At 41.5% G+C, this 15004-nt stretch overlaps 2 protein-coding genes across 3 annotated transcripts; both read left to right on the top strand.

Annotated features, from left to right (window-relative positions):
• Positions 1 to 993: 993 nt before the first annotated feature.
• Positions 994 to 11139, top strand: arnt (aryl hydrocarbon receptor nuclear translocator). 2 transcript variants are annotated; one of them, XM_069142693.1, is made up of 19 exons: positions 994 to 1308; positions 1966 to 2059; positions 2224 to 2274; positions 2398 to 2448; positions 3321 to 3534; positions 4083 to 4296; positions 4419 to 4521; positions 4603 to 4668; positions 4821 to 4906; positions 5037 to 5113; positions 5680 to 5814; positions 5908 to 5982; positions 6983 to 7134; positions 7955 to 8042; positions 8929 to 9116; positions 10119 to 10302; positions 10474 to 10648; positions 10732 to 10868; positions 10958 to 11139. In XM_069142693.1, exons 1-19 carry the CDS (start codon positions 1272 to 1274, stop codon positions 11039 to 11041), a joined length of 2211 nt encoding a protein of 736 aa, XP_068998794.1. In that variant the 5' UTR covers positions 994 to 1271; the 3' UTR covers positions 11042 to 11139. The 2 variants fall into 2 exon arrangements, with proteins under 2 accessions (XP_068998794.1, XP_068998793.1); XM_069142692.1 differs by having other exon boundaries at positions 1218 to 1308; positions 10471 to 10648.
• Positions 11140 to 14320: 3181 nt separating this feature from the next.
• Positions 14321 to 14506, top strand: LOC138192105 (cortexin domain-containing 1 protein). Its single transcript, XM_069139308.1, has one exon. It carries the CDS (start codon positions 14321 to 14323, stop codon positions 14504 to 14506), a length of 186 nt encoding a protein of 61 aa, XP_068995409.1.
• Positions 14507 to 15004: the final 498 nt, after the last annotated feature.

The following is a 15004-nucleotide window of genomic DNA, read 5'->3' as shown; positions in this document are numbered from 1 at the left end:
TATAACATTTTGCTTTTATTTGAATTGATTTCATTTTTTCATTTATTTTGAATCTTTGAGTATATATGCCTGGTTATGGACATGAAACTGTTTTACTAATTTTAAAGATTTTACATGCAGTGACGTGTTTTTATTGTGCGGTCATATTACTTCACTTGAACTTCTTTTGCTACTGTAACTACATTATGAAAACTGGGCTAGAATAGTAATTTAAGAAAGTATAGAAGTTTAAAATCTAAATTAAAAAAAAGGTAAGATATATAACTTGTGTCATGTGTTGGAAGAGTGATATTGTAAGATGAACTGTATAAAATGAATTTAAGTTCAGCTTGTTTGGCATCATTACTTCACAACACCTGGAACATAATCCGCCTGTGTAACAAGAGTGTTGCATACTACTGCATTTTTTCCTCCAGATGCAGGAGTGAAGTTTCTTCACATACACAAAACGCACTTAGCCACAAAAGCTAGCTCAGGAAAAGTCTGGACTAAGTGTCCTGACAGGCTGTATTTTCAATAATTCACCAGGATCTAAAATTGTGAAATGTAAAGGAGAAAAAAAGAGCTACAAACTAGATCAAAAAACTCTCACACTCAACCACCTACTGTTGCACAATGAGCATGCAATATGATGTAAAAAAAAAAAAAAAAAAGGTGTTTTTTTTTTTTTTTTTTTTTTTAAAAGCACTGCTCAAAATGTCTACTTTTTAATCTAAATATCTGCCTTAAACACTAATAAAAAAAAATAGGAAAACAGGCATTAACTTTGAAAACATTCATTTCCACAAGCAAAAATGCAAGCATAAACTCAGCGGAAAAAAAAAAATTCAACCGGCATCTTAAACTGTGCAGACCTGCCGGTCCTTTTATTTACTGTCAATGGTCGCTCAGCTGCCAGCGAGGCGGAGAGAAGCGTGGATTTCCCAATATGTGACGTCATTTGTATCTATCTGCGTGTTGTCCAATAGGAGGAGGGGGAAGAACAGCGCTTGTGCTGTGCTATAGCCCCAAACGCCATCTTAAACACACAGAGGGGGGTTCAAACAAGCCCCGAAAGAGACAATCCTTCATTTTAGTGTGTGTGTTAAATAGTCGGGTCGCTCTGAGGTAATATTAGTCATGGTTTTCCGCCCTGTATTGGCACGCGTGCGTGAAGAAATCGGCACTTGCTAGGTAGCTAGCAAGGAGGAGGGGCGGTGGGGGAGGAGGGGGAGGAGGTGAGGATTTCTTTTTTTTTTTTTTTTTTTTTGCACAGCCGAAGTTATTTGTTTATGTTATTCCACACGGACATGTCCTCTTCAAATCCAGGTAAGGCGAAGAAAAAAAAACAACAACAAAAAAGCCACATCGACCGAGTTACCCTCGTAGTGTCTGTTGAGAGCGTTTTACAGCTTAAAAGCTTAAAACACTTTCATAAAGAGCGTGACAGCTCCAGCTAAGTTAGCTTAGCATCACAGCTAACGCCACAGCCGGGGATAGTTGGTTATTGCATAAGTGGTTAGCCCGCTGACATGCTATAGGTAGCGCTCGGTGACGACGCGAGAGCCGAGCTAACGATTAAAAGCAGCGCTCTTGTGGTATTTTTTTTTTTTTTTTTTTTTTTTTTTTTGTCCGACTGAATACGTTCAGAAACCAAAACAAAGTCAGCTGACTGCCAACTCTGTACTCACGTTTTGTTTTTACGTAGTTTAAGCTCACGAGGTTCGTTGCCGGATTGCTACCCGCAGCTGTAGCTCAGCGTCTCAGCTGACCGCCAACACGAATAAAGAGTATTTGTGGAGTTCATCTTGTTGTTTTTTTTGTTGTTTATTTCACAGGTTTTAACCATAAACACTCAACACTGTGTGTTTATATTTATTTGGCCTCTGAGCAAAAGGCTCCGGCGAGTGGTTTGGTTTCTTTTTCAGTGCTCCTGTCGCAATAGGAAATCACCTGTCATCTCCGTTGCTCTGTGTTGTTTAATAGAGGTACAAGACCCAGATCTGGGTATGGGGGCAAGTGGGACCCAAGCCGGTGTCGGGGCTGTTGTACCAAAAGGGACCAACAAAAGACGAGCTGCGTAAGTGTGTGTGTGTGTGTGTGTAAATCTTATGCTGATGTGTCGGTATCGTGTTATGTATATTTGCTGACTGGTTTACTTTAGTTTTTAATAGTTGTGGTTTAAATTCTTGTGGGAATAATTGAGTAAAGCTGCTTTTCGTGTGTCTTTTCTTCATGTTGCAGGCTAGACTTTGATGATGATGATGATGATGATGAAGGGAACAAGTTGTTCAGGTACATTTGTCCCAGTTTGTTGTAGCATAAAGCAAGAAGAGGTGCAATATAAAATGTTTGAATTGTCAGGGCTGCTGAGATAACAAGCAGTCCTTTTTTTTAATTATTATTATTATTCCTCAGGTGTGACGATGACACGGCAGGCTCCAACAATGACAAAGAGCGCTTTGCCAGGTAGGAGGATATATTTGGAGAAATGGATGTGTGCCGAGGGAGTATAGGGAAGCAATAATATTGACGCAATGGTTACCACCATGCTGTTCTCCCTCTTTTCAGGGTTGTTTGTTTTTCTTTATTTTGGTAGTGATTTATGGGCCTGTGTTTTAGCGGGTTGGTTTCATCCCCAGGTTTTTGGATGAAGATCACAGTTTTGCAGATAAGGAAAAACTAGCCAGGTAGGGCCTGTACCACTGTGGAAGGCTCCCTCTCCTGCTTGTATCCACATCGATATTGAATGCACTGATCAAATTCTATCCTGTCCTGCTGGGATCCCAGTACATTGTCATTTTGACAACACAATATTACCAGTATATTTAAGTCCAGTATGTCTGTGTCTGTGTTGTTGCCTGTCAGAATGTTATGCTTCTTTTCCCAAGGCAGCTGGTTGTCTCTCGTCAACTTTGTTATGTGTCACTAACTGGAACGTTGTGTGTGTGTGTGTGTGTCAGGGACTTCTTTCACTCCGATAATCCCTTCCTCTTGAGCAACTGTCCTCTCTGTCTCTTTTGTCTCCCCCCTCCCTCTCAGGATAACTGAAGGGTCTTTCTCTTTCTGCACTTACTCTCTTTTGTCACACAAACTGGCCTTGAAAGACCAGACTCTCTTGCTTTGTCACTCTCATTTTTATAGATCATTGGCGACACATTATTGTTTTATGCGTCCTTTACTTCTCTCACCTTCTCTCATTCCCACCCCTTCTTCCTGAATGGCATACTTACATTGCAACATTAACTCTAAACTCTACTCCATGTTGTCCACCTGCCCATCTGTTTCCCCCATCTCAATCCCTCCTCTCCACCCATGCCTCCCTCGTTACCTCACTCCAGGGAGAACCACAGTGAGATTGAGAGGCGGAGGCGGAACAAGATGACCGCCTACATCACAGAATTGTCAGACATGGTGCCCACTTGCAGCGCATTAGCGCGGAAACCAGACAAACTAACTATCCTACGAATGGCAGTGTCTCATATGAAGTCTCTGAGAGGAAGTGGCAACACCAATGCAGATGGGTCGTACAAACCTTCATTTCTTACTGACCAGGTGAGTAACAGAGAAAATTGTAGAAATAAAGCAAAAGGTCAGATGTGAAATCTTTGCAGCCACTTACTTACACTGAGTTCACACCACACTAGAGCAGGAACGACTTAGAGCTTTACTGGCGACAGGTTCAGGGTCAGCAACGATTTCGGACAAGGCAGTACTGCTTGTGTAGAAGTCAACAGAGTCAACCTCTTACATCAGATCTTACAGTCAGTGTAGTTCACACTACGACTATAGAAACAGACTAAAGGAGGAGGGAAACTATCACCTTTAAAACTTTCGCAGGATGTGGCTAAAGGTCAGCTGCTATTTTTACTGGCTCTTTTTGCAGCAAATTGGTGTAATCTGAATTTGTAATGTCAAATCGGATTGATAGTAGCACATGTCTGTATACACCCTCCCCAGGTCAACAGTGTAGGTAGCAGTGACCAAAGTTCAGGAATCGCAAGAAGGAGCTGTAATTTTTACATGTGTAAAGACTTTCGATTCATGTTTCACGTGAGATCTCTCACCCTTACAGTTTGTTCTTTGATGCTGTCTGTCCATAGGAGCTGAAGCACCTCATCCTTGAGGCAGCCGATGGCTTCTTGTTTGTGGTGTCGTGTGAGACTGGCCGCATCGTTTATGTCTCTGACTCCCTGACACCCGTCCTCAACCAGTCACAGCCTGAATGGCTCGGCTCCTCCCTGTACGATCAGCTCCACCCAGACGACACAGAAAAGCTCAGGGAGCAGCTCTCCACTGCAGAGAATAACAACACGGGTACAAAGCACACACAACACGCAGAGTTGCCACAATCATAAGGGAGAAGGAACGTCTCCTTTTGAAATGAGAAAGAAATGTCACGTGTGCACTCAAATTCAGTGTCCTGTTTGCCTTTGAAGGGAGGATGCTGGACTTGAAGACTGGAACGGTGAAGAAGGAGAGTCAGCAATCGTCAGCCAGAATGAGTATGGGAGCCCGCCGCTCATTCATCTGCAGAATGAGGTGTGACTCATCCCATTTATGAATTATATTAATATGCCTGCCAGGATACATACGTTGCTCATGTGGTGGTCTATTTTTCAGGTGTGGCACGTGTCCGGTGGAACCAATGTCGATGAATAGACTGAACTTTCTAAGGAATAGAAACAGGTGAGCAAAGCTGAACAGTTTAGCTACACATTTTAAAATTGGTTTTGGAAACACTGTATGTAGCTCAGTGGAAATGTCAGCAATTTTATTACAGGCACCGTAAAGCGACTGAATGATTTTATTGTATTTTACAATGTCTTCCTTCACTTCAGGAATGGTTTGGGTACAGCCAAGGAAGGAGAGCCTCAGTATGTAGTGGTCCACTGTACAGGCTACATCAAGTCCTGGCCCCCTGCAGGTAAAACTATTAATTAGAGATGGGCATTTCAAGCAAAACTACTGTTCGAAATTTGCTCTGAACTATTGGACTTTTCTTCACTTACACTTTCTTTCTCACATTATCAAATTTTTGTTTTTTTTTGTTTCAGGAGTGTCATTAACAGATGACGAAGCAGAAAACAATCAGGGGAGTCGCTACTGTCTAGTTGCCATTGGGAGATTACAGGTATGAGGGAGGTCGTGTGTGTGTCTGTGTGTGTCTGTGTGTGTCTGTGTCTGTGTGTGTGTGTGTGTGTGTGTGTGTGTGTGTGTGTGTGTGTGTGTGTGTGTGTGTGTAACTGATAAAATGGACTAAAATGCTCTTCGGTTGTGGAAATGTAAACAAATTGCCTGCAATTTCTTAACAAACAAAAAATAGTGATCTTTGACACTTGAATCAACAGTCCAAGAATAAAGTCACCATTACGGACGGTGGAAGAAGCATGTGTTACGTAGGAAAGGCAGTATATTATGGTCCCAGTACAGAGTCTTATCTGACTTACACTGTTACAGTCGGTGTTGAAATCATTGTAATACACTGATATGATTCATAACTTCTAGAAAACCATTCAGATTTATTTTTTATTCTTGTGCGACATGTAATATATATTGAAATAAATCGTATTCATCCACATGGTGGCTTTTAAAGTTTGTAGGTTGTTAGGTCCTGTTAAACATGATTGTTGTAGCTTGCATGTGTCCTCCACAGAACATTTCATTTAAATTTGTCCTTGCCCTTTACTTTTTCTCCAGGTTACTTGTTGCCCTGGTGACACAGACATCAACAATATCAGTGTTCCAGTGGAGTTTATCTCCCGCCATAACTGCCAGGGCATGTTCACCTTTGTAGACCACCGCTGCATGGCCGCTGTTGGTTATCAGCCTCAGGTAAACAAAGACGGTCAAGGTGTCCGCTAATGTCCCTTTGTGCCACAAGTTATTGTGAATGATGGAGACTCTGTTATCTGCTGTGTGTTGCAGGAGTTGTTGGGGAAGAATATTCTAGAGCTCTCCCACCCTGAAGACCAGGGCTTACTGAGAGACAGCTTCCAGCAGGTGGACTCTGAATATGTGCTTTAGAAAATGTGTTTTTGTTTCTATTAATCTCTTGTGATTGTACCGCTGCATTTGTGTGTTTGCACATGCTTAAAAGTGTTCCCCCGATTTAACATCACACACGTATAACGGACAGTTTGAAAAGAGGAAATCAGAGGTGATGCATCAGAACTCAGACATTGGTTATTTTAGTCCACACATTATTCTTTCTTGTTGAAACCTGGTGCCTGCGTTACATTTCAAAATACAAGTCCTCTAGCGCCACATACACAGTCCAGTCAGAGGCCTGACCGAGTCTTTTTTGTTTTCAGACTTATATGTCAGATAATGACATCAGATAGCATCAACTGGAGCCAAAAAAGCTTTATGCAAATTATTTTTTGCACGTGCACTAGTAATCTCAAGACATGTAAACCCACTTTGATGTGTAAAATTGGTGGAGTTTCCCTTTTAAGTTACTGAATTTCATATTACTTAAATGTTATGCAAATGAAAAACCTGGTTTACTCAATCTGGGTAGGGTGGAAAAGATTTCCCTTGAAATTTCCCTTTTCTTTGGTCATCATCACGCCTAACTATATTTCTATTTAAATGTTCGTATGTGCATATGACAAAGGCCCGAAATGGGATAAGCATTGCTGTAACTAAAGTGTAGCAAAATGAGAGAAAAGAAAACTAACTGTGGTGCCCTTGTATTCAAACTGAAATATTTTAAAGTCAAACTAAAACCAAAACTTACCATAAAAGTCTAAAACCATCAGTTTCAACAGTGGAACAGTTGCCTGATTGTAAAATGAAGACATATTTATGTTGTAAGGTAAAACTGTTCTCACTCTCATACTACAGAGACTGTCTGCACCACCAGTTTTTAACCGTCAACAATTACCCATGAAACCGGATACCTCCCAGTTCATGCTTTTTTGTGTGTGTGTGTGTGCACGTAAACCTACTGCTCATTGATAATGGGGTTGTTTGGCATGTTGGACGTGTGTGTCCTCAGGTGTTGAAGCTGAAGGGCCAGGTTCTGTCCGTGATGTTTCGGTTCCGCTCCAAATCGAGGGAGTGGCTCTGGATGAGAACCAGCTCCTTCACTTTCCAGAACCCGTTTTCAGAAGAGATTGAGTACATCATCTGTACCAATGTCAATGTCAAGTGAGTCACGCGTCCTACATGATTACACAATGAAATACAGCACATAATAAAACGGCCCATAGCTTGAAATGTGACTGTTGTGAAACATCCCCTCTGTCTGAATGCTTACCAATTATCCTCAATCCCCATTTCCTCTTGCACCCCTACCACAACCCCTTTTTAATATATCACACACTGATCACTCTCTCCCCACACTTCTCCTCTGCACCCGTCAATGATTTGGGACTGTAGAAACTCAATTCAGGACTCCCTCACTCCCATGTCCTCTCCTGGGGCTTCGATGCCCCCTTCCCTGGGCCAGGGCAGCCCAAATGGCCCTCATCCTGTAGTGCCCAACCCGGGGCAGATAGCCACCAGGTGAGACTAGGTCTGACCTCACTATCCTCCCCCTGCATGGGAGAACAGGGGCTGCTTCTTCATGGGAGACTACTACTGTTTCTAGCAACCTACGGTCCTTCTGTTTTTTGTTTTTCATTTCTGCCTCTGGGTGATTCTTAATTTCTGTAGTGTTGGAATAGCAGTGCTAAGATGAAGCATGTCTTATCGTTTCCTCCTCATGGTTAGTATTCAATATAGTTTAAAGAGATAAGCTTTTGACATAGGTGGTGTAGCATGGTAGCAGTATTTTTTTAACAGACTTTTCTCCTCTTCTTTTGTCCTCGCTTATGTTGCCATGGTGACTGGTGGCGGGTTGAGTGCTACTTTGTCAGCAGGTGTTTGGGATTTCTCTCTCTACAGCAGAAGGCATGGGTATGGAAATAAGACTATTTTAGGCAGACTACAAATCAACACTCTGCCTCGCTCTTGTTTGCTTTTTCAGACAGTTGCAGCAGCAGCAGCAGGCTGACCTGGAGGGAGGTGGAACAAGAGATGGCATGTATGAAGCAGGACCAATCACCCTCTCACAGGTTAGGTCCCACATATGTGGGCACATAAACATACTTGTACAGCTTGATTACAGATTATCGCTGATTTGTTTTGGGTCCCTTGCTCCTGTGAAAGAGGGCTTTCTTACAGAAACAATGGCAGGATGTTGATTGTTTTCTCACCAGGAAACAAGATTGAATTGAGTGCAATAGTAATACCTGGTTATTTTGAGAGATTTTAAAATTGAAAGTATTTCAGCCCAAATTAAACTGGATGTGTTTTCATCCAGGTTCATGACAAAAAAGTTCTTCATTTGATCTCAGTCTTTAATTTGTGACTGAAAACTCAAATAATCGTGATTCTGAATCAGAAAAAGAAGATATTACACAATCACAAGAGTTTGGCCACTGTTGGTGTAAAAATGAATTTGCATAATATAAAAGAAAGTCCCAAAGAGTCCCAAAACTGTGACTACTATGTCCCTCATATCAGTTGGGCTGCCCCCCTTCAGAGTCAAATCATCTCTCGGAACTCGTCTCTGTTTCTCCCTGTGGGCTCATTAAACCCATCAACATGTTAAATGTGCCACTGACCACATGATATACAAAAGTATTCCACACATAATGCCTCGAGTAAGTGTATACACTATTAAATACAGTAAATCAATATTGTCATGTGATTGGTTGCTTTTTACTGGTTTTCTATTGGCCACAACATTTAGGTTTATTTTGTGTATTGAGTAGCGAGAGAGGCGTGTCCTCTCCCACTATGACCGCAGTGATATACGTCACAGCAGTAAATTACCTCAAATTAAGTTAACTAGAGCTTTAAGGAATTGTTAATTCCAAGCAGTGAAACTTCCACTTTGACCTGATTCTTCACCATTTAAACACTTCTGACTGACTGATACCGTTTGGTGGTCGACAGATGCCAGTGCAGCCAGTGACAGCTGCAGGGCCGGACCTCAGCAAGAGCGTTGAGAAGACAGAGCTCTACCCCTCCCTTTTCCAAGGGCCTGATCAGACCAAGGGCATGCCCTCCACCGCTACTCCATCCACTCAGATCTACGCTCCAGCCAACAACTTCGCTGCTGGTCGTTCCACTGACACATACAGGTAGGAAGTCTTTGCATATGTTTACATGAACGCCAGATCTCAAAGGGGACCTATTATGCTTTATCATGTTTTCATCATGTCAGCATCAAAGCACGCAATGAAAACAAAAACCGACATTGCCGGGAAATACTATAACTTAGTTATTTAGTGACAGCAAAATTACATTTTTCTCGATATGTTAACACATGCCTTTTAACAGGGGCATGATTAGAATAAATTGCATGACTTGTAAATGAAAGGCTAAATCCACCGTTATGTCCCACACTAAGCAGGTAATGAGCCTAATATTTCCCAGAGTGAGACATCCTGCTCTAATCTTTGTTGCTGCAAAGGTTCGTGGCGTCTCTTATATTCCTAATTGGATTCAGACTCAAACTTGTATCGATTGAGTAGAGAAGTCACCATTTTCAGTCAAGAAGGGTAAATTACCTTGGTAGTTGTACAGTTTCTTTCCGGTACCTCCACACTGGCAAGAGGATGAGGGAGGGGTCACAAACACTGGGTGCTGCTGCTCTGTAGTCCTCCTGGAAGTTAGCCCATCAGAAGACAGTGGGTGATGTAACCATCCAACCGGTTTGCATGTGTGAAGAGATCAGACCTGGCAAGGGCACAGTTTCTGTGTAACATTGGCTAATGTGCAACAACAGCCCATGGGAACACTCCCAGTTCCCTCAGTTGTGAACTGCGTGTAGTCCACATAAAGGGTAAAGGAGAACAAAGGCTTTAAGCGGGAGCAGATGCTGCCTGGCAAAGATTTTGATTTATTCAGAAAGTGAAAAGCATGAACTGTGCAGTATGTTTAAAGTAGCTTACCTCCTTGTTCTGCTAGCTCAAATTTACTGCTGAACTTGAATTCACAGTGTTCTTTGTGTGTAGAAATAGGTTTCAATGTTTATTTTAATGGACTTCTACCACATTGAATAATAGAATCGGACAATTTTATTATGTCCCAGTATGTGACCGGCAGGAAACAGAGCTCTCACTCTCGTCACTTTTTCGCAGACCGGTCAGTATGACTCCACAGATGGCCCAGCCTGCCCACTCAGCGGGACAGATGCTGGCTCAGATGTCTCGTCAGAATGGACAGTCAGTTACCCCCTCCAGCACTAGCAGCCCCCTCCATGGAGGACCAGCAGGAGGATGGCCTGGTTCTGGAGCTGCAGCCAGACCACAGTTTAATAACCAGGTAAGCTGGTACAACAGATTCATGGTCTAATTCTGCTCATTTTAGTTGGTGCGTTTAGTTATTCTTGAAACATGGTAGTTTTACAGGCGTGTATCCCAGTTATTAATCACTTATTTGACCCTTCATAACTATTAGTGAATAAGTAGTTACTCTTTCTACTCTAACCAGCAGGTGGCTCCCCAGGCAGCAAAAACCATGTCGCCACCGTTTGCTCCCATGGGAGGATTCGGAGGTGGCTCTTCCAACACTTTTGGCCAGATGCCTACAGGTGCTGCTCCCACCCCCACCAGCGGTGCAAACTACCCACAAATCAATGCTCGTGCCAACCTCAACACCAACGGTTACGGTAGGTTGTGTGCATACATGGGTGAGTCTCTGTGTCTGAGTTATACTGGTACACACTCTCACTCTTCTGTACTCTTGTTGCAGATGGCTCTCAGTCTGGTGCACAGTTCCCGTCTCGGGCAGCAGAAGCAGTGTGGCCCCAGTGGCAGGGCCAGCAGCATGCGCAGAATAATGCAGAGCAGCATCCTCATGCTCAGGGCAACCAGCAAGATATGTTTCCTGTGAGTGATTGGAGCTCATTCTGTTTCAAGTACTCGTTTTACTTTCCTGTTCTGTGTCACTTACTTTTTGTTCCTTATATCTGTTGTAGGATGTGTTGTCTATGCTGGACCAGCCCGCCAACTTCAACAGCGATGACTTTGAGATTCCTATGTACCCGCCGTTTAATGAGTGACCCGGTCAAGACTTGTCTGCTGGTTCTACCCCTTTGTCCTCTTGACAGATTTTTTTTTTCCTCCTCGTTTCTTATATTTAGCTCTTCCGCTCTTCTGTTCTTCATGCTCCTGAGAGTAGCACTCTTCCTGTGCTTTGCATGGCTTAAATTGCACAGCTACAAGCCAGTTAAAGATGGAGGGATATATATCTGACTGCATATATATATATATATATATATATATATATATGTGGTTGTATATATATATATATATAGGGGAGAAAAATCAAGACTTTGCTACTGACGAAAAGATGATTATTTTAAAAATACTTCAGCCATTGTAAGAGAATTCTCTAGCCAGCACTGCCCAAAGCTCAACAACCTATGTTGTAGATATGTGATATACAGTGTATATATATATATATATATACATATATATATATATATATACACACACACATATATATGTATAATAAATATATATAAACGCACAATCACGCAACCACACTTGAATAGACTGCACAAAACACTTGTACACTGATAAATGTACACAGGAAGTAAATACACACACACACACACACACACACACACACACACACACACACACACACACACACACAAAGGCCTTCTATTCTAATATGTTGGTGTTTTTTCTCAGGCATTGATTAAGAGTGTATTTTGCTGTTTTGCCCTTTAGCATGTAGACCAATCACTCCAGTCATTGATTTAATCTCTCGGGAAATTGCAGGGATTTACAGCTTTGGTGATTTTTAAAAAAAAAAAAAAGAAAGTCTCAGCTGTTGCACGCTAACCTCACTCTCAGTTTTATATCCACAGCATGTCTCTGCATGACTGAACTGCTTTCCAGGAGCTCTTCTACATTGTGTAGATTTATATTGAGTACAGTTTTTTATGTACGGTGGCTGCACCTATAAATTCATTTTTTTCCTCTTTAGAAATATAAGTTTTTTTTTATTGATTAATGTACTTCTACAAGAACACACACACACACACACACACACACACACACACACACATACACATCGCTACAATAGCCACACATTGTTTTCCATGGTGCCCGTTGGAAATGTATACAGTGTATTTTTCTTTGCCTACATATAAACAGTATGCATGTGTGTATGTTTGTAAAATGGATGCATACAGTATCTTTATCAGCTAAAAGTTGAAGGGTTTCTCGTCGCTTTCTTTTTGTCGCCCTCATTACCCTGTAAGCCTGGGCTTTTGTACTCCTTTTGTAAAAGAAATGTTATGAAAGAGAAAACGCAAAGCAATAATTAACAAGCAGGAATTGTGTACTTTTAAAGCCATTCTAAATGTTTTCCTTGAATAACGTTATTTTAAATGGAGAGACGTGGTAGTATGTTTGGTTTAATCGAAATGTAAGTATTTTATTGTTTGATGATCTCTTTAAGCTGTCCATTGCCCTTCTCTGATTGGTATTTAATTAACGGTTTGATCAGGGTACCTAGGATTTAAAATGGAATCAACAGAGCTAAAAATGATTTGATCTACAAGTCTGAATGTCCAAAAATCATTTTTCTTCTCGGTTTTGTCCTCTTGTTCGTGACATTAAGATGAGGACTGAATCTTTGCCAACAATGTGTTTTGGGTAAGTTTGCATTGTAGAAGAATGTTGTGGGATGAGAGGTAGCGCTTCTAAAATAATTTTAATTTTGAATGTGTGCAGTTTAAATTTAGCCAGTTTTGTTACAATGTCCCTTTGTCTGTGTAACACACACTTGTGATGACGGATTATGTAATCGTATGTAAACCCATGTAGATAACGCTGGTATGTTGGTGACTGTGTTATCTTTGTTATTGTTGAAAACCTCTTTGGTTGCTCTGTATCCAGGTTTTTTTCACTCATAGAAACACATATATAAATATACTGTATATGAAATTTTAAACGAGAGAAAGAAATGTTTGGTTTTTTGTATTAAATTGTTATATTGTCAAGACTGAAGGTGTTGGATTGTAATTTGAACCACACACACTTGTGGTCAGGTTTGGAAGGTCGTAGCAGCATCTCTGTAATTTAATCTTTAATCACAAAGTCATATAGACTTCCAGTGTTGCTCATTGAGGTGTTTTAACAGTGCACTCTGTTGATCACACTCATGCAAAAGTCATGGCTGTGTTAGTTACATCCCCACATGTATTCACTTCCTTGCAACAGTTTTATGTTCTTATCCAGTGAAGAAACAAAAGCCAACTTTGCTTTGATTGGCATGTATCTGTTTTCTTTCCTCTTTCTGTGCGTCGCTGAACACTCAGAGATCTGCGGGTATCTCTTGGGATCAGTTTCCACCTCCGTCCTTCCCTCCTCTCTTTCACAGCCTGGGGGTGAAAACAGATGGAATTAATGCCACAACTGGTCTAAGACAGGTTTACTGTAACTATGCCCTCTTTGGGTTGCACCTGGGCAACGGTGTGTCCTGCAACTCCTTGTTTTCTGGAATCATTTCAACACATGCCGACTCCTCTTGTGGCTTTTTTTTTTTATCCAGATCCACCGTTATTTGCATAGAGTCCTTTTACTCCTTACTTGTGTGTGTTTCTGTTAGTGGCATCAGAATACAAGCAATCTGCATTTTTTTTTTTTGGTCAGGATCAGTTTCCAACCCCTCTCAAGTGGATTGCCACCAAGGCATCATATCCTCTTTCTCCTCCTCAAGCCTTACTTTTTCTTTTCTGCATCTTGACCTTTCTTTACTCTTATTTTTTCCATCACATTCAGGACAGAAAATAATCCAAACTTTGTGTATGTCTGCAGGGGTATCTATAGAGTGAACTGATTGGTTCAGTATAGACACAGCATCTGAACACTTTATACAGCTTTAAAAACCAGCCACATCTCTCTGCCATGTTGTTATGTGTATATACCTTGTTCCAACCAGACATCCTGTGACTCCTGTTAAAGTTTCATCTCCTGTAAAAGTCTGGACTCCTGAAGAGATGCCTGCGTGTCCTAATCTCAGAAACGGCCTGATCGTTACCAAACTCCTTATTAACTATTTATGGGGGACACAGGTGCCAAATGGGGCGACACGTGTCCACCTATCCATCTTATCTTTGGGAGAAGGACGGTAGGTGTCAATGCTGAGAGGAAAAAGACAAACAAAACAGAAGAAGAGCTGGATGACGCACGGTGGATTCTCTGAGAGTCCCTTAAACAGCTGTTAAAATGATTACAATTTGAGGGACTTTTAATGGATATCTACAGATGAGACGAGGGCTGTGAAGCAGGAAGATATCTTTGGACTTTGTGGTTCTGCCAACATGGACCCTACGAGCCTCCCTGTGGCCAGACTGGATGTGGATGTGGATCTCGGCTTTGCTCTCTTCTTCTTCTTCCTCCTCTGCTTCTTCCTGTTGGTGACCATCGTCCGCTGTGCTCAGATGGTGCTGGACCCTTACAGAGCCGTCACTGTTACTACATACCAGGAGGAGCAATCGGAGGATTGATGGAGACCAGAGACATGTTCAAACCTAAGATGGGATGACAGAAAATGAAAACTCACACACAAGCCAGGACATATTTTGAGGAGTCAGTCTGTTTGAGCAACTTCAGACTTTATTAGTTTCAACCTTTATGACATATTTGATGAAAATTGTTTACCGGCAGCATCTGCACCTTCCAATGATGTAAGTATTCAATGTCGAGTTCCAGAGACAATCACATACATATCTAGTGCTTTGTTAAAGATATGACTGAGATTACTGCTTTGTTTATACGAACGGCCCTGTTGGCTTCCATTTCTACCAGGAATGACATTTCAAGTTGCTTATGTTTATTCTTTTTAAATCTAACAACTAAACCAGCAATGTTTCCATGCCTGCAGGACCTATTACTGTGATCAATATCAATACCTGCATATCTATATTATGATGTTTTCAATTTCAGAACCCTCCAAAAACTGGCATATCAAATTTTTGATTACTCTTATCAGGTAGTTGGCACAA

Source organism: Embiotoca jacksoni, unplaced genomic scaffold (assembly GCF_022577435.1).
Source record: "Embiotoca jacksoni isolate LCO1_2020_lvr unplaced genomic scaffold, fEmbJac1.0.p SCAF_11, whole genome shotgun sequence".
In the NCBI taxonomy this organism is placed as follows: domain Eukaryota; kingdom Metazoa; phylum Chordata; class Actinopteri; family Embiotocidae; genus Embiotoca; species Embiotoca jacksoni.
The sequence above is the reverse complement of the archived record's forward strand: the minus strand, read 5'-3'. Positions and strand labels throughout refer to the sequence as shown.

Coding starts and splice junctions, on each gene's coding strand:
- arnt (XM_069142692.1), top strand. CDS start 1,272: ATGTTATTCCACACGGACATGTCCTCTTCAAATCCAG. Junction 1,309..1,965: donor CATGTCCTCTTCAAATCCAG/GTAAGGCGAAGA, acceptor GTTGTTTAATAG/AGGTACAAGACCCAGATCTG. Junction 4,522..4,602: donor TCATTCATCTGCAGAATGAG/GTGTGACTCATC, acceptor TCTATTTTTCAG/GTGTGGCACGTGTCCGGTGG.
- LOC138192105 (XM_069139308.1), top strand. CDS start 14,321: ATGGACCCTACGAGCCTCCCTGTGGCCAGACTGGATGTGGATGTGGAT.